Source organism: Myxine glutinosa, chromosome 11 (assembly GCF_964187855.1).
Source record: "Myxine glutinosa chromosome 11, kmMyxGlut1.1, whole genome shotgun sequence".
Taxonomy (NCBI): Eukaryota; Metazoa; Chordata; class Myxini; order Myxiniformes; family Myxinidae; genus Myxine; species Myxine glutinosa.
The window spans coordinates 9,745,426-9,765,212 of record NC_136271.1 but is presented as its reverse complement, the minus strand read 5'-3'; the positions used below and the strand labels follow the sequence as shown (position 1 = coordinate 9,765,212).

At 45.3% G+C, this 19,787-nt stretch overlaps 1 protein-coding gene across 1 annotated transcript in view; it reads right to left on the bottom strand.

The window, feature by feature from the left end:
* Window positions 1-19,787, bottom strand: part of LOC137436395 (stimulated by retinoic acid gene 6 protein-like) — a 171,224-nt gene that overhangs the window by 75,519 nt on the left and 75,918 nt on the right. Inside the window, exon 6 of the mRNA XM_068130143.2 lies at window positions 13,019-13,064. Coding sequence (XP_067986244.2) covers window positions 13,019-13,064 — 46 coding nt within the window. The remainder of the gene's footprint in view (window positions 1-13,018; window positions 13,065-19,787) is intronic.

Below are 19,787 nucleotides of genomic sequence, written 5' to 3'. Positions count from 1 at the left end.
AGGGAGGAAATGGAGCAGATGAGGGTGGCATCTGGGCAGGAGATGCAAGTGATGGGAGAGGAGATCAGAAGAGGAGTGAGTGAGGAGGTCGGAGGAGTGCGCGAGGAGGTGAGGCACTGTCAGGAGCACATGGAGAAGGAGGTGAGAAAGGGGACTGTAAAGTTACAAGGGGGCATAGAGGACCTGACGCAGGAGGTGGAGCAGCTGACGGTGGGACAGACGGAGTTAGTGGAGCAGGTTCAAAAGAACACAGCGGTAATAGGAGGTTTAAAAGCGACACAGAAAGAACTAAAAGACGACTTGATAGCGACGAAGAGGGAATGTCAGATGGTACGTGAGGGACTGACAGCGAGGTTGGACGAGGTGGTAGAGGTAATGGAGACGAAGGACCGGCAAGTGAGGACGCACATGGAAACGGTCAAGGTAGCCTTGGAGGACGAGCTTGAGGAGACGTACCGGGGAATAAAGGAGGTGAAGCAGAAATTAGAAGAAGTGGAAGAAGGGGTGAGCGAAATTAAGAAGCGACGGAGAGGGGATAAGAAAGAGATAAAAGAGGAGGTAAAGAATTGGTCCGAAGTCTGTGTTCGGATCGTGATGATGTGCTCATTAACCGGATGAGGGATTCGCAGGTGATGGAGGAGAAGCGCAGAGGAAGAGGACCTGGTGTAAGTGGTGACCAATATGGTCGTGCGTATGATGCGCCAGGGGATTTAAGAAGCTTGGGGGTCGAGATGGACCCGGGTGTTCGTGAGAGGCCGTTGGTGAAGTGTGCGACAGGTCTGGTGTGCGAAAAAGGAGGTGTGCGAGAAAGTCCGACTCTGGGGTGTGTGAGGAAAAAGTGCGTGCCAAGGAGTGAGGGTGCTGGCGAGAGTGAGTCGGTCGTAGCGCGTGTGCGAGGGAGCACATGGAAGCACGGTGTGGTAAGTGTTACAGAGGGTGTGACGGGAGAGTGTGCGCGAGAAAGGTGTGTGACGGACAGGTGCATGGGGAAAGAGTGCGCTGTCGAGAGTAAGGGTGAGTGCGCTGTCAAGAATGGAGGTGAGAGTAGTGAGAGTGACAAGGAGCGTGAGTTGGTTGTGACAGGTGAGCGAGGATGTACACCTGGAATGGAAGGATGCACACCTGGAATGGTAGAGCGTGAGTGGGAATGCACGCTGGAATTGGTAGTGAGGCACGTGGTTGGGTGTGCGAATGAGAGCACACCTGTGATTGTCACAGAGGAGGTGACAGAAGAGGGGGCGCGAAGAGGTGTGTTGGTGAGGTGTGCGACCAACGAATGTGTGCCAAAGTGTTCGGTGGTCAGGTGTGTGACCAAGGCTGTGAGTGGAATGAGGGTACCTGGGTGTGTAAGGAAAGGTACGAGGAGCATGGGAACGGCTGGATGTGTGAGCAAGGAACGGGCTGCAGGGTGTAAGCATGCAGGTGAAGCATCGACGTTAAACGGGGTAGAGTTTAGAACGACTTATAGCCGAATCGGGCCCTCGGTGCGTGCCGGGCTTCGCGTGCCGCGAGAACCAGCGGGGATCCGAGCCACGGCGGGTTCGAAAGGACCGCCGTGCGCGATCCACGCTGGGCCTCGCGTGGGACGGCCGCGTCCGGGCTCCATTAGGCGGAGCGGGCGGCTGGATAGGAAGGGTCGTCATGGCGACCACTTTTTGTTGAGGCATTCCGGCAGGTCGAGATCGGGCCATGGGATGGCTCCGTGCCGAGATGGTGCGTGGGATCTCGGCCCGGGTAAACCTCCTTCCCTGCACCGAATGCCGGACGTATCCAGCCGCTGGCACCAAACAACCCGCATTCATGGCTTGGTTGTACGAAGCCGGGCTTTGGACAGGAATTGGCGCACCGAGAGGCATTAGTGAGTAGACTGGGTGATGAGGTTAGTGTTTTGGCCCCAAAATTAGAGAAAAACAAAATTTGATGATTGGCAAAGGAGTGGCAGTAGTGATTGGCAGATGATGGGTAGTGATTGGCAAATTTTTGATTTGTTGAAATTTGATGTGCAAAATTGGTACTGAGCGATGGGCCCGGTGGGTAAGGCTGGCATCCCTGCCGCCCTTCCCATAGGTGGGGCAAATGCGCAATAGCTTATGGGGTTGATGGCAGTGAAAACTAGCCCGGGTGGGTTAGGTTATATTGTAGGGATCTAGCGAAGATGACATTAGGTGACGATAAGGTTAGTTAGTGACTGATACCTGTAGTGGGGACGCAGGTAGATTAGTATGGATGATAATGACGAGGGAGCGCAATAGTTTAAAGGGACGACTGGGACGCGCAAGTTTCAGAAGGGAGTAGTTAGCTGAGATGATGCCGTGTGTGTGAGGATTGAACAGGTGTGATTGCACAGGTGTGCAACTGGACAGGTGTGTGGAACAGTGTGTGAGTAATGAGTGTTGTGGATCAGCGCGAATGCGCTTGGGGAGAGAAGGGTGCAGGTGGCACCAGGTGTGAGAGCACAGGTGTGCAGGTACAGGTGTGTGGAGAGAGTTGGAGTGAGTGGTACGGAGTGGTGTGCATGGTGCGAAGGTGTGAATGGGGGAAGAGTGGACCCCCATCACGGATACCCGGGGCGGGTAGTGTAAGTGTTAGGTAGAGGGTATAGGTAAATTGTGGTTGGATATTGGCATTTGTGGTGCGGTTGCAGAATGGTGTTGTGGATGGGTGCATTAGTGTTGTGGAAATGGCTGGGCGTGTAGCCTGTTAGTGTGTGTAGTTGGTTGGGCACTCCACCACTGTGAGGATGTCGGCCAGGTGAGGCCGCAGGTGGGCTCTGGGAGCCGGTAGTTGTGAGTGGGTGCCTGAGGATCCCGGGTGTGGATCGGGTAGCCCAGTGCCAGAGAGGGCACCGAGTGGGGAGAGCGCCAGAGGGCCTTCCCCAGGTAGTTAGGTAGGGTAAGGAGCAGGTAAGCTCGGAGGCAACTGCAGTGGTGGAGGTGTGCAGGTGGGTAGACCCACTGGGAGAGGTACACGCCACAGCCCAGAAATTGTGCGAGGGCACCGGGAGATTAATCGGGGGAGTGAGACCCCAAATTGAAAAGCACCACAGTTTGGCCAATGGGAATTGGTTTTTAGAACCCATAGTGTAAGAGGGCCAATGGTTTGGCCGGAGAAAGACCCCGGGTAATGTAAAGTTGTTAAAGTCATTTAGGAAATAGTTAGGATTGATGAACCTGTCGCACCATACGCAGCCACTTACCTGTGGTGATGATGATGACTCCACACCTGTGTTTTCTTTGTTTTGTTGCAGGAAATGAGATTGCTGTGGATTTGTGAGACGCATCACGACGTGGATGAGACATTGGGGTGATTCCATCTCTCCCTCCCTAGGAGGGACTGATGATGAATTGGTAATGGCAAATTTTGATGTTCAGTTGGAGATGGCAAATTTTGATGAGAGTTGAAAATGGCAAATTTGATTGGTTAGGAGGGAGAGAAGAAGAATTTGGTTTATGGGAGAAACGGGGAAGACAGTAGGGACGTTTGTTGATTTGTAAAGTCGATGTTTATGGGTAGTGTTGTGTTTTGTGGATACAGTAAGGGGTAAGGGAGGGGCCATGTAGGTTACCTGGTGGGGGGGGGGGGTACGGTAGGAACGTACCTGTCTCACCTGGTTCCCATGTGCCCCCAGTGTGCATTACCTTACATTGCGTGCACTTTTGCGCCCTTACCACCTTACTCACTTGTCTTTTCTTTTGTCTCCCACCTCCGAGGCTCTGGTTTTGGGGCAGAGAGAGAGGAGAGAGAGGTGCTGGCTCCGCAGTTGTGGGCCTGCACTTTCGCTGCTTGCTGCCTGGATCGATACACCATATGGACCGCAATGTTTGTGGCCACCCACAATGGACCGCAGTTCTTTTGCGGCCAAGCACCACCCATGGATGGACCTATGGGTCAACGTGGCACCTATGCCATACAGGTGAACCACTAATAGTTGGCCCCCTGACGGCCACAATAAAGAAATGGACGCGGTTGGCGCCTTTCTTTATTTTTGAAAGAAGTACGAAGGCCAAGTGCACCACACGAAGGCAAGACCAGCGGCAGAACATCGGCCGGCTGCGACACCACCGGTGATTTATAGACACTTTATTGGTGCACCGGATGGTGCTGACTGTGTTATGGGGTGGTGCTTTTGATGCTTGGAAGGGGTGCTCTGCACATTATTAAAGGCCATAAGGCCACAGAGCACTCGTGGGTTGGTGTATCGATGCTGGCATGCGTGCTCTCTCTATGCATAACATCTGCATGTGTTCCTCCAAAAACAGGTCCTGGATCGTAGTGTAAATATCAGCGTAGTCTTGTGTAAATAATGCTCCCTACCGGCTGTATGTTTAGTTTGCGAATTCTTTCCGGATTCGGTTATCCTGTGGGTGTGTTTCTGTGAGGAGAAGGGTGCAACGTCGCAGGGGGACATATTTACTCATTTGTGAATATCTGTAAAACTGTCGCACTCAGGGTAGAGTTAATAGTAGAGGGAACTACATCTGAGTGCCACACTAAAATAGGTAAAAATTTATCGGGTCGGGCCGCCCCGAGGGTAGAGAAGGGTGCAATGTTGCGGATATGGGACTTGGCCTCAATATCCGCTTGTAAATACTCCCCTATTTCCCCAATACTCCCCAACTATCCCCAATCCCCCATTCCCTAGTCCCATTGCCTGTAAATAACACTCTGTAGAACCGACCTTCCCCTTTTTCCCCCATTAAATGTCGTGCCCAGGTCCACCGCATCTCACGTAGACAACTTTCGGACATCTTGCTAGTTATTCTTAGTCTATGTCAGTTAAGGACTCGTTTCCATTAATTCTGACTCTTCGTTGCACCAGAATGTGATTATATGGCACCAGTAGTGAGTTTAGGACCTTCCCATACCTCCTCCCATCTTCTTCCCCAAACAACAACTACAACAACAACTACAACAACAACTACAACAACGACTACAACAACTACAACAACGGCGCGGCGCGGGGGGAGTGTGCGTCCTCACACCGGCTCGGTTAGCCGCCATTGACCATGCGCTCCGACGGGGTTACCACGAAGGGGCTCCTTGTCAGCCCCTCGTCAAGGGCGGAGCCGGTAACCCCCCCGCACGCACCCAATGAGAAGCAACGGGCCGATTCCATCTGGGGCAGAGCTAACGAGCCGAGGGCGTGTCACTCCCCGCCGGATATACGCGGCCACTTACAGGACGTGACGTCAGATGCGCCCCCGACTGAAGAAGACAAGTCGCGACCTTCCAGCGCTGAGCGAGCTCCACGCATCGACCCGGTATTGCAGTACCTCCGAGAACGGTGTACCCCCTCCGAGAACGGTGCACCTTGAGCCATCGACTGCCCGCTTTCCTTGCCATCAATCCCCGTGTGAGTCAGTTTTGTCCTGTTTATCTGTCGTCTGTCGGGGCTAATATAAGAGTGTGTCTAAGTGCCTGCCTTTCTATGCTGTCCCTCTTGTAGTTGTAATCTGACCTTCCGCCCTAATATAACCTCCTCCGGAGGTCTTGAGAACTGAACCCTTGGTGTCGTGTCATTTTAATCCCAGCCGTTGTGTCCTTTTCCATCATTGATTCAGCGTAGCGCGACTCGGCAACGTTCGAGTATAATCGGGTAACTTGTGCGGACACGGCGGCCATTCCGCTCGGCCCACCATAACATCAAAGTCGTGTCTGTAACAATACAAAGTAAAAAACAAGAAAGAAAACATACAAACGGAGTGAAAATGGAGTACTCCCTTTCAGCATGCGTCATCGCCGGGCCCCCTTCGGTGCCCGGAGATGACGTCATGCATCGCTTGGAGATGGAATAGAAAAGGAGCGAATGTACAATAAAACACTCCAAGAAAATGCTGAGCATCCATCAGGGAGTGGGTTGTTGGTTGCCCCTGCCCCCGAAGTTGGATGGAGGTTATGTTTTCACTCGTGTCTGCTTGTCTGTATGTACGTCAACCAGGTCGCAATTTTAAACCGGTCTTCACGAAAATTCACCAAATGGTAGAGTTCGTGGTCCGACAGAATCCTTTTTTTTTTTTTTAGGTCAAAAGGTCAACATAGACCAGAGGTCAACAACCATTTAAAGTCCCTAAAATCCTCAATTTTCATCCGATTGACTTGAAATTTGAACAGGATTTACATATCGGGTATCTGAATTCAACCAAAAACTATTTTTGAGATCAGCGCAGGCCAAAAGGTCAACATATGCCAAAGATCAACCACTTTTTTTCGAACTTCTAAAATCTTCCATTTTCATCCAATTGACTTGAAATTTGAATAGGATTTTCATATCAGCCAACTGAATTCAACCACCAACTATTTTTGAGGTCAAAAGGATGCTCTATTGAGTGCCATTCCACTTTGTTCTGTTTTTCCAAGTGTCGCTCAATGAGTGATTTTTCATTTGTTTGTTTGTCACCGGCCTACGGGTCACAATTCTAAACCGATCGTCATGAAACTTCACCAAGTTTTAGAAGTCCTCACAATTGAGAAGCATAATTATTGATTTTGAGGTCAAAGGTCATCTGGAGGTCAAATTTATAAAATCGCCATTTTAAATCCGATTGACTTGAAATTTGAACAGCATTTGCATATTGAGTCACTGAATTGGAAAACAAACTATTTTTGAGATCAAAAGGTCAAAGGTCAACTCAAGGTCAAACTTCCAAAATCATCAATTTTCATCTGAAGAATCATCAATTTTCATCCAATTGACTTGAAAATTTATAGTCTAGGCAAGAAATTCAAAAATGTGCTTATTTAAGCTGCATGAGGCATTTTTTAGGAAAAGCAAACAAATAGGTTTTTCTGAAAGGGATTTTCGTGCTGAACATGAATATCTTGCTTGTGTTTCCCAAAATTGCTTAATTAGGTCATTAATTAAGGTCAAAGGTCAATAAGTGCAAAATTCAAGTTTTCACAGAAATTATTTTATTTTTAATATTCAATACAGTGGCGAAAAAGTTTATCGAGTATCTATCATATTAAGCCATATATCGTATGTCAAAGATTTGAATTTAATGGAAAATGTGAGAAGTTCGCTGTTCATGGTAAGAATTGTGGTACATGTGATAGGGACAGGTGATATGTTCACGTGATATGTTCGTGAGATGTGATATGTTCGTGAGATGTGATGTGATATCACATGAGATGTGATATCACAAGAACGTGAGATGATATATCATCTCGTGAGATGTGATATCACAAGAACATGTGATATGTTCGCTGTTCAGTAAAGCTGTTCAGTAAATGTCAGGCACCAGAATCAATGCCACCATCCAGTGATGCTGCACATCACCATATACAGCGTGCAAATTACCAGAGCTTCATATGGAGAGAAGCGTGCAATCCCAACCCAGTAATTCCTTCCCCAATGGACTCTGCTGGATGGAAGCTGGCTGATGGTCTTCTCTCACCGGTGCTCACATCTTTACCCCCTATCCCAAAAGCATGCAAGATACAGTGTGGCTGTACCAAGGGTTGCACCAGTGATAGGTGTTCGTGCAAGAAATGGGATTTGAAGTGTACGGACGCATGCAAATGCAGTGACTCGGAGACCGTAACATGCAAAAACAAGACTAAATAACGCCAATGCCAGGATATTGCCACAATACGGTTATTTGACACTTCATCAGTGTTGGTTTAAGGGGGTGAAATATAAATATAAAATATAGAAATATAAAAAAGGTGACATATTCCTTTCTAATATATTGTTAGATATATTGTTGTCATATATAGAGAGGAAACCAAAATCCGTTTTGGTGGCCTACGTTGGAAAAGAGACAAATCCATGCGACCAAAATTGAACTGTTATTGAGATATTGGCAATTGAACCGTTATTGAGATATTGGCGATAGAATCAAGAATTCCTATCATATTTTTCATTTAATTTGAATATTCGGCACATAATATGACGTTTAATTTGAATGATATGTAGAAAATTCTTGTAAATTCATCTTGGGGACGTCAAATAGGACCTTACGAAAATTTCATAAAAATTCGCATTTTGTACTAATTAACCCTTGACCCTAATTGGTGGCTAATTCTGCAAATTTCGCAAAACAAACAACAAAGTCTCATTCCCCTGAATCTAGACAATGATGCTATGCCATATACTCTTTTCACTGGTGCATTTTGACATGAAACATCAAAGGGAAATCGACTGACATGGCACTCCGTAGAAAGGTCAACCGTTACGGAGATATTCTCCATAGAAGTGAAAATTTATTTCACATTTTCCATTAAATTCAAATCTTTGACATGCAATGTATGGCTTAATATGATAGATATTGGAAAATCTTTTTTACCACTATATTGAATATTAAAAAATAAAACAATTTTTGTGAAAACTTGAATTTTGCACTTATTGACCTTTGACCTTAATTAATGACCTAATTAGGCAATTTTGGGAAACACAAACAAGATATTCATATTCAGCACAAAATTCCCTTTAAGAAAAACCTATTTGTTTGCTTTTCCTCAAAAATGCCTCATGCAATCACATTTGCTGGAAATTGAACCAGTCTATTAACAGGATTTGCATAGTCCCTAACTAAATCTGGGAAACCAACTATTTTTGAGGTCAAATGTCAACTCTAGGTCAAACTTCTAAAATCATCAATTTTCATCTAAAAATCATCACTTTTCATCCTATTGACCCGAACTTTGATCAAGATCGTCAATTTTGATCTTGATGAAATGGACAATTTGCTGGATCAATTGCAACCTTTTTTCGGGGGGCGGGGGGGGGGGGGTTGATTTTGCAAGTATCGTGCTCTGCATGACTTCTTCTTGTTTGTTTGTTTGTGAATAAGATATCGATAATAAGAGCGCAAAAAACACCAACAGCAATAGTTTTTATGATGTTTTCAGGGAGGCATTATGTTTTCAGGTTGTCCGTCCAGCTGTCTGTCCATCATTCCGTCCGTCTGTCCATCCATCCGTTTTTCCTTCCGTCCGTCCTTCTGTCCGTCCTTCCGTCCGTCCATCCGTCATAGGTTTTCGTTACTGCGATAACTTGAGAAGAACGGCTAAAGGGATCTTAGTGAAACTTGGTGAAGGTATATACGAGGAGCAGTCAATAAGTTACCTTAAAATAATTTTTCACAACTCGTTTATTGCATGTACATGTGCAACAACTGTGTTGTTTTTCAACATAATCTCCATTGTGTTCAATGCATTTTTCCAGCGCTTTACTAAGGCCTGGATTCCTCTAGAAAAAAAAATATTTTTGGCTGCTTGTGTCGTCATTCGTGCACCGCCTTTTGGACCTCTTCGTCGGATCAGAAAGTGGTTCCACCAAGCGCCTCATTAAGTGGTTCCACCAAGCACCGTTTTAAGTGGCCCAAAGATGTGGTAATCCGAAGTGGTGAGGTCTGGCGAGTCGGGTGGATGAGGAAGACACTCAAAATGCAGGTCCTTGATCGTTGTAGCTGAACTGTGGGCAGTATGGGGCCGAGCATTGTCATGCTGCAACAAAACACCGGTAGTGAGTAGTCCACGACGTTTTGATCTGATTGCTGGTTTCAGATGATTTTTAAGGAGGTCGCAGTATGATGCACTGGTGACTGTGGTCCCTCTGGGCATGTAATGCTCTACAAGTGGGCCTCGGCTATCCCAGACGAGCATCAGCATCACCTTTCCAGTGGATGACTGTGTGCGGAATTTTTTGGGCTTCGGTGAAGTTGAATGGCGCCACTCTTTGCATGCCCTCTTCGTTTCTGGCTGAAAGTAGTGGACCCAGCTTTTATCCCCAGTCACTATGAGCTGTAAGAAAGCGTCACCTTCTGTTTTGTGACATCCCAGAAGTTCTTCACATGCATCCACTCGCCATTCTTTCAGTTGGGGTGTGAGTTGTCTGGGCACCCACCTTGCAGACACTTTGCGGAACCCCAGCACGTTGTGAATGATATGGTGTGCTGAACCATGGCTAATGTTCAATTTGGAGACCACTTCATCCAGCGTAATGCGACGTTTTCCCTTAGCATGCACTCAACTCCTGTAACCATTTCTGGTGTCAGCTGTGTCAGGCCGGCCCGAATGAGCAGCGTCTGCCACACTGAACACTCCACTTTTAACCTTCCTGTCCCAGTCGTAGACCTGCTGCAGCGATAAACATGCGTCACCATATAACATCTTCATTCTGCGATGATTTCACTGGGATTCACACCCTCACTTCCCAAGAAATGGATGACAGAACGTTGCTCCTCCCTGGTGCATGCTTCTAAGGGAGTCGCCATCTTGGAATTGCTCTGCTGATGTCATACGCTCAATGTTGCCAGATCTAAAACAGGCAAAACATGACTCTTACCCATAGATATAACATATATCGTCTACAACTACACACATGACATTCTCGAATTTATATAGCCATTTTAAGGTTACTTATTGACTAGCCCTCGCATAATAAGGTAAAGATGAACTGATTAGAATTTTGGGCCAAGAGATCAAAGGTCAATGTCTGTAATATGTCTATAACTCGATAACGGCTGAAGTGATCTAATTCAAACTTGGTACAGGTATGTATAATAATGATATAAAGATGAACTGATTAGATTTTGGGGTCAATAGGTCAAAAGTCACAGGTCATGTCAGGTAAAATGTGATAACTTGAGAACAGCTGAATGGATTTAAATCAAACTTGATACGAGTATTATAATGATGTAACTAGAACGCCACTCAGTGGAGCGCATACTCCCGCCGTGTGTCAAGTTGGAATAATACGTTTCGTTTAACATCCCCTCTCCCCAAAACAATAAATGAAAAAGAAATTAAGCCCTGACTGTCAGAGAATTAATTTTGATATATCTCGGAATTAGAGGAGAAAAACATCATTTAAGAATAAGAATAAAAGCTTTAATGCAGTAAAACAGAAAAAATCTTTCCCAAAAAAATTTCCAAAAATAATTCCTGGATCCGGAATAATATCCTGAACTTCACCAAAAACTAATCAATTCTTCCTTATCCCAAGGGCAATCATCCCACCAACTTTCATCCAAATCCGTTCAGAACTTTTCCAGATATCTTGTTCACAAACACACGAACACACACACACACACACACACACACAAATTGGTGTTATTGTCAGCGAAGCGACTGGTTTTATATGCTTATATGCTCGTTTTCACGATTCTTGAAAGGCTTCAGATGGTTTCCTCTCATACCTCTGCGTCTTTTTTCCTCAGCCTGGTGTTGGCTTAACGGTTAACTTGGCTGCCTTGAGAAATTATAGGTTCTTGAGTTTGAGCCACTGTCATGCCGTTGAATTAACACCAGGTGGGTTGATTCAGCTTATCATCCGTTCCGAGGTCAGCAAAATGAGTTCCAGCTAGCTGGTAAGGGGGCACTCCATCAGCGGTAGCCATGCCCCTAGAAAATGATGCAACCAGCAGACACAGCCTGCACACGAACCACCATCTTTTTCTTCTTCCCTCTCTCCCTTTCTCCACTATATTTGGCTTTTCCATCATTTTCTGCATGATGGGCTCTGAAAATCGACAATATTGTGTCAAAGTAAGTTTTCTGCCTTATTTGGAGCATACCATGCATGACCTACCCTTCATCTTTCCTGTAATCTATGCATCTATTTTTTGTAATAAGTCTTAATAAAATTGCAGAACGTTTGTACACATGTAGTCTGTAAAGCACCTTATTTTAACACGTTTATTTAGTTATTCGTGCCTGTTGTTGGTGTTATTTATGACGTCTTTATAAACAGTAAGTTTCCTGTTTGGAATGAACGAGCACCCACCCCCTCCCCGCAATCCGGCACGCACAGTTTGTTCGACCACACCACCCTTCCCTGCAAATTAAATAAATGTAGAACCCTCTATTGTGTGTTCACAAATCATCACGTTCCGCAAAAATGAGATCAGAACAGAATGCGAGAGTCAAATGTGATTGAGGGATCCATACCAGAAACGAATTTGAGAAGCTAGCAACGGCACCTGCCCTAAGGGCGGGGCTTCAATTGGGAGGCCCAAATGAAAAGGCAAAATATCAGAAATTGAAGGCTTTTTATTTTAAACGATTTATATAAACATCCGTTAAATCATATCACACGCAAATCATCAAAATCTAAACAGTATTTGTAGAATTTCAATAAAAGCCACATCACTGTTCATATCGGTAAATATTATTCCATCGTGTTTGGAAAAACTGGAAAATTGGAAAAAAATTCCTAATTGGAAAAACAATATAGCCTATTTTTCTCCAGGGGGGTCCCAGGATTACCCGCCCAAAATTTTGTTGCAATCGGTTCAGCCGTTTTTGTGGTACCTGGGAACAGACAGACGGACAGACAGACAGACATTTGGTGAATTATAGTAACTAGCAACGGTACCCGCCCTATGGGCGGGGCTTCAATTGGGAGGCCAAAATGAAAAGGCAAAATATCAGAAATTGAAGGCTTTTTTTATTTTAAACGATTCATATAAACATCTGTTGAATCATATCACACGCAAGTCATCAAAATCTAAACCTTACATGGCGCCCATTTTGAAAAAAGATTGAATTTGCAAAACGGAAGCGGCCGCTACACGTCTTTCTCAGCTGCACGTTTATGTGTGAAGAGTGCGCGCCGAATCTGTAACATGGAAGCAGCCGCTACACCTGTTTCCCAGTCGCTTTGCACACGCTGCCGTGTTACTTCGGAGCCGCACGTTTATATAGGAAGAGTTCGTCAGGAGTCGATCTACTCTCTCCTGGCACGTATAATTTCAACAAAAGCCACATCACTGTTCATATCGGTAAATATTATTCCATCGTGTTTGGGAAAATTGGAAAACTTGGAAAAATTGGAAAAACAATATAGCCTATTTTACTCCAGGGGGTCCCAGGAATACCCACCAAAAATATCGTTGCGATCGGTTCAGCCGTTTTTGCGGTACCTTCGAACGGACAGACGGACGGACATTTGGTGAATTATAGTAAGATAATGAATAACCAAGCATGGATCTCCCTTCCCTCCCAACGATATCTCAACCTTCGTATTTTGTGATATGTGTCGCACCCACCTACAGCAGACTACGTACATACTCACCATACCATACTGGCAGTCCACCATATAAATAATTTGCACCACAAACCTAAAGGACACAATGGGTGAAAAAAAATACAGTATTGACCACTTGAAAAACCATCAATCCAAATCATAATGTGCATATGTATTCTGGGCTCTACTTACCAACAACAAGTAATGATATCATGAAATAACAAAATGTGCTACATAAACATTGTCCATTCAACAATACAATGCAGTCTCAAAAGAACATTGTACTCCAAGCTCTATAACATCATTATAAGTTTTATGTTATAAGTTAATTGTTTGTAAGTATTTACTGAAAGGTGATGTTATCTATTGTAGGAACTTGAGGGCTCTTGCTGGTGTGTAAATGGTGTATGCAGGTGGGGGGTTAACAAATTCTACTATTTGCATATGTAATAAAAAGATTGTGCCTTCCAAAAAACATTTTAAATAAGAAAGAGCAATCAGAGATTGCAGACTCTCGTCAGGACGTGACCTGACGTCCTTTAAAACAAATATGGCGACCGAACCACGTGACCGATGACTCTTCGTCATTTTTTTTCTCCACCAATTTATCCCGAGATGCCGCTCAACAAATTTCATCTTGTTCGAATGAAGTTTTGTAATTATCGAATTATGACGTAATAATGGAGGCATCTATGACGTCATCATTAACATATGTTATTCCGCATGGAGAGTTCTTTACAATGAGCCATGTCTCAATATTTTACATGAAGCGGTTTTGGAGATATGGAGGTGCAAAGTTTTTCGGTTTTTCCAAGATGGCGCCAGTACCACGTGACCTATGACGTCATAATTGTCATTGAAAATTCCTGCAGCAGAAGGTGCATCTATGGTGAAAATTTCCTGTCAATTGGACCAACAGATGGAGAGAAAATCATATTTATTCTGTGCGGACAAACAAACAAAGACATGAAAAATCACTCATAGAGCGACACTTGGAAAAAGAGACCAACGCAGCATGGCACTCAGGAGAGCATCCTTTTGACCTCACAAATAGTTGGTGGTTGAATTCAGTTTGCCGATATGTAAATCCTTTTGAAATTTCAAGTCAATCGGATGAAAATTGAGGATTTTAGAAATCCGGAAAAAGTGGTTGATCTTTGGCCTACGTTGACCTTTTGGCCTACGCTGATCTCAAAAATAGTGGGTGGTTGAATTCAGTAAGCGGATATGTAAATTCTATTCAAATTTCAAGTCAATCGGATGAAAATTGAGGATTTTAGAAATTTGAAATGGTTTTTTTTTTGTTTGTTTGTTTTTGAATACAAGGTCGAGGCTCGTGAAAGAGCTAACATTAATCACACAAAAAGTCAAACCGACACACAAAACACAAAAAATAAGGGAAGCGGCAGACAAGATGGGGAGAGAGGGGGAAGGACACAAACACAACATTTGAGAGCAGGGACAATGGGAGAAATGTGGGAGGGGTAGGGCTTTGGGGGAGGTGGGAGAGGTATAAAACATATGAACCAACAGATGGCAAGGACTTCCAGGAAAGTAGTTGGAATTTCCCAAAAAAAAAAAGTGTATCTGGGGTGAATTAGCGGGGTAGAAAAGATCAAGGTTTTGGATGGGGGAAGATAAGAGATGGTGGTGAACAGCTGTTTTAAAGACCTGGGGGGAGGAGTGGGATTGAAGGGAGTGGGGAGTTTGTTCCAGAGGCGGGAGAAAAGGGGAATGAAAGAGTGAAGTTGAGCAGAGAGTCTTGATTTTGGCAGTTTAACCAAAAGAGGGTTGCAGGCAGATCTTGTGTGACCTGAAGGAATATTGGGGGGACAGAGCACAGAGAGAGCTGGGGGAGCAAGGCCGGAGAGGAGTCGGTAGAAGACAGAAAGACCACCAACCTGCCTGCGGTGAGTGAGTGAGTGAAAGGCCCTCGGAGTTAACTTCATCGCAGGAGATTCCAATGATTCTGAAAGCTTTGGTTTCAACAGCGTGAAGCCGAGCTGGGTGTGAGGCAGCAGCACCAGCCCATAGGGGGGAACAGTATTCCATTGAGCTGTGGATGAAAGACTTGTATGTGGTGAGGAGCTCAGGTGTGCGAAGGGAGGACTTCGCACGACGGAGGATGCCCAGTCGGCCTGGCTTTGGAGGCCAGCTTGGAAATGTGGTTTTCCCAAGAAAGATCATGGCAGATAGTGAGACCCAAAAGCTTTAGCGACAGAACTTCTTGGAGAGGATTGTGGAGAAAGTAGATGGGAGGGTTTTCCAGTCGGTCCTTTCGGAGAGACATTGTAAGAGTGTGCGATTTGTCAGGATTGAAAGACATGTTCCACTTCTTTGACCAGTCTGTGATTTTTTCCAGGTCTGCAGAGAGAGTGAGGAGGCTGCAGACTGCCGATCTGAGGGATGAGGAATGGAGCGGCAGATAGTGGAGTCATCAGCAAAGAGATAGAGAGGATTTTCCAGAGAGTCGGAGAGATCATTGATGAAGACCAGAAATAGCACAGGGCCCAGAACACGACCTTGGGGAACTCCAGCCAGAACAGGAAGGGGAGATGAGAGAAATCCATTCAGGGCCACACATTGCCTTCGACCAGAGAGGAAGTCCGCAAGCCATGAGTGGAGATTTCCATGGATACCATAGGAGGAGAATTTGGTGAGCAGAGCCAGACCGTATCGAAGGCACGTGATATGTCAAGTGAGACAGCTCTGATTTCCTGTTTGGCATTGAGGACCTCCATCCATTGTTGAGACAGCAGAAGCAACATGTCCAGAGTAGAATGACCTGGTCTGAATCAAAATTGATGATCAGAGATCAAGCCATTAGAGAAGAGGAAGGATTTGATATCCGAAGCAATGATGGATTCCATGACTTTGCTGTTAATTGGAAGCAGGCTGATTGGTCTGTAGTTGCAAGGATCTGTTTTTGCACATTTTTTGTGTAAAGCGGTAATGTTTGCTGATTTCCAAGATGCTGGCAGATGACCTTGAGCAAAAGATAGGGTGAAAAGAACAGAGAGAATGTGAGATAGCGCGGCAGAGCAGGATTTTAGGACCCGTGGGCTGATGCCATCTGGTCCAGTTGCAGAATCAGAGTCGAGGTTTGACAGAAACTTCTCCACCTTGTCAGGAGAGAAGGACACAGAGTCCAGGAGCAGCTGGGTACGACTGGGAAAGGTGGGAACAGAGAGAGATGGGTTTGGGACACAAGATTTTGAGGCAAACACAGAGTTGAGGCATTCGGCTTTGTCACGTGCGGTGTCAACTGTGCAGCCATTTGAGGTAATGGAGGGGATGGAGGGGGAACAAACACCAGAAACGGATTTGACCAGACACCACCAGGATTTGGAGGAAGGAGACAGGTTTGAGAGTTCAATCTTGAGTGTGGAGAGATAGTGCTTCCTGGCACTCCTGAGGGTAGACACACACGTGTTCCGAGCTTGGTGGAAGGAACTGAGATTGCCTTCAGTTGGATTTGCCTTCCATGAGGCAAAGGCAAGTTGTTTCAGGGCAACTGCCTCACCACAAGATTCAGTGCACCATGGACGGGAGGAAGGGTAAGACAACTGAAGACGAGATGGGATAAATCTGTGCATGAGAGAGAGCAGTTTGCTTTGGAAGAATTCCCAGGAAGAATTTATGTCAGAGGCAGTAGAGATGGGAGACCAGTCCAGATGATTGATGGCTGCTTGCAGACCGTGCCAGTCAGCCTGAGTGAAATGCCAGACTCGTCGGCGCTGAGGGGGCTCTCTGAGAATGACCAGAGAGATGTCCACTTTAGCAAGCACATGATCAGAAGAACCGATTGGAGCAGAAGAAGAGCAGCAGACATTTGCATGGAAGTTTGTCATAACCAAGTCCAGAAGAGAACATACTCCATTGACTGAGATCCGGGTCGGGAAATTGACAGATTGTGTCAGTCCCATTGAGTCGCAGAAGTCCTTTGCTGAGGTGCCATGGCTGGTGAGAGATGAACCCACACCCAGCCAGCTGGCATGATGACAGTTGAAGTCGCCACATATGAGGAAGAGAGAGTTGGGATGAGTTGATAGAAGTTGGTCCATGTTGTCCGACAGTGAAATGTAAATGGAGTCATCACTGTTTGGAGGACGGTACAGAACACATATGAACAAAAGGTGGGAGCGGAGAGGAAGCCGTAGCCAGAGGTACTCCTGGGGGTGGGGTGGAGAGAGGGCTGTGCAAGGAGAGTGAGGAAGAGAGTTTGTGATAAAGATAGCCACCCCACCACCAGGACGAGGCTGATGTCTATCATACCGGAGGAGGGAGTAACCAGGAAGAGACATTAAGGAATCAGAGACATCTTGAAGGAGGAAAGTTTCTGCTAAGCAGATCAAGTCTGGATTGTCAGAAGCAACCTATATGGGGAGATCAATCAGGTTTGAGCGAAGGCCCCAGTTGTTTGAGGTCCATACCGTTAATGAGGAGAGAGGGGGAGCATCGGGTGCAGGACAGGGGAGGGGAGGGTAGGGTCAGATGAAGGATGAGATGGGGAGGTAGGAAGAGCAGTTGATAGTGTGGCAGAGATTACAGAAGAGTTACAAGAAAGGGAAGGATGAGGAGGACGAAAGGTTTGATGGTGATGGGATGAGGCACAGTGAGGGGTTGTATGAGGGGGGCAGAGGAAGGTCGAAGGTTGGGGGAGGTGGAGGTATGAGATAGAAGGGAGACAAAGTGGGGAGGAGGCAGCTTGGAGGAGGAGGGGGGAGGAGGGAGAATTGGAGAGGAATGGTATGGGGGGAGAATTGAATGGGAGGGGTTGGGGGGGAGTTTTGAAGGGGAGGAGTGAGGGGGGAGTTTAGGAGGGGAGGGGCAAGGGGTGAGATTTGGAGGGGAGGGGCAAGGGGGGAGATTTGGAGGGGAGGTCCAAGGGGGGAGTTTAGGAGGGGAGGGGCAAGGGGAGAGATTTGGAGGGGAGGGACAAGGGGGGAGATTTGGAGGGGAGGGTCAAGGGGGACGTTTAGAAAGTGGATGATTAATGAAAGATGAACATTTATAACAAATTGGGTTTATTGTGATTTTCAAGTTAGCGATCCGTTTAAGAACGATGGAGGAGGGGTGGAATGAATGAGAATTTAGAGCATGTAGTGATATGTTGGTTGACAACAATGGTTGTTGACCTTTGGCCTATTTTGACCTTTTGGCCTATGCTGATCTCAAAAATAGTTGCTGGTTGAATTCAGTTAGCCGATATGTATATCCTATTCAAATTTCAAGTCAATTGGATGAAAATTGAGGATTCTAAAAATTTGGGAAAGGTTGTTGACCATAGGCCTATGTTGACCTTTTGGCCTATTTTTATGTCAAAAATAGTTGGTGATTGTATTCAGTTAGTGGATATGAAAATCCTATTCAAATATAAAGTCAATCAGATAAAAAATTGAGGATTTTAGAAATCTAGCCTATGTTGACCTTTTGGCCTATGCTGACCTCGAAAATAGTTGGGGGTTGAATTCAGTGATGATATATGCATATCATCCTCAAATTTTAAGTTAATCGGATGAAAATTGACAATTTTAGAAATTTGGCCTATGTTGACCTTTTGGCCTATGCTGATCTCAAAAACAGTTGATGGTTGGTTTCAGTAAGCTGATATGCAAAACCTATTCAGATTTCAAATCAATCGGATAAACATTGAGGATTTTAGAAGTTTGGAGAAAGTGGTTGACCTTTAGCCTATGTTAACCTTTTGGCCTATGCTGATCTCAAAAGTAGTTGGTGGTTGAATTCAGTTCGCTGATATGAAAATCCCATTCAAATTTCAAATCAATCGGATGAAAATTGACGATTTTAGAAATTTGAAAAAAGTGGGTGACCTTTGGCCTATGTTGACCTTTTGCCCTCAAAAATATATAGGATTTTGTCGGACCACAAACTCTACCATTTGGCGAAGTTTTGTGAAGATCGGTTTAAGTGAGCGGACAGACAAACACACATACAAACACACACAAACACATACAAACACACACACACACACACACACACACACACACACAAACACAAACACACACACACAAACACACACACACAAACGCACATACAAACACATACAAACACACACACACACACACACACACACACAAACACACACGCACACAAACACACATACACACACACAAACCAAAGTCATCAATATACGAGTACTTGTCCAGAAAATGTTTTTTGCCAAGTAACAAAGGGACTCAAATGCAATATCCGAGTGTAATAATGTACATTACGTGGGATGTTATAACTTACCTTTGTCACGTCGTGTAAACAACCTTCAAATTTGGAGATATCTTGGCTATTTGCTTTAAGTAGAATGTTCAAGTAATTTCATTTTTATCTCACCTGGAACATCGTTCGTTCCCCTGTGCGATGGTGCGTCTGGTGCATCGTCAGTCCGTAAACTGAGGAAGAACGGTGCCCAGCTGATGATCCATGCAGTCGGGAAACTAGTCAGTTGCTTACGGGTTAAAGTTCTTGCTTTAGGTGGAGAAACTATGTTTGAGGTTTGCAATTTAAATAAAGTTGAATATGGGATGTTGTGAAATTAACATCATTTACAACAATCCTTTAAATTATTTAAGTTTAGGAACAACCGATACTGTACAATTAATTGAGTGTGTGTATGTGTGTGTGTGTGTGTGTGTGTGTGTGTGTGTGTGTGTGTGTGTGTGTGTGTGTGTGTGTGTGTGTGTGAATGAAAGAGAGGGATAGAATTGTGAGGAACAGAAATGAAAAAACGAGATGTGTGTGTGTGTGTGTGTGTGTGTGTGTGTGTGTGTGTGTGTGTGTGGTTTAGACTCATTTTAATTTG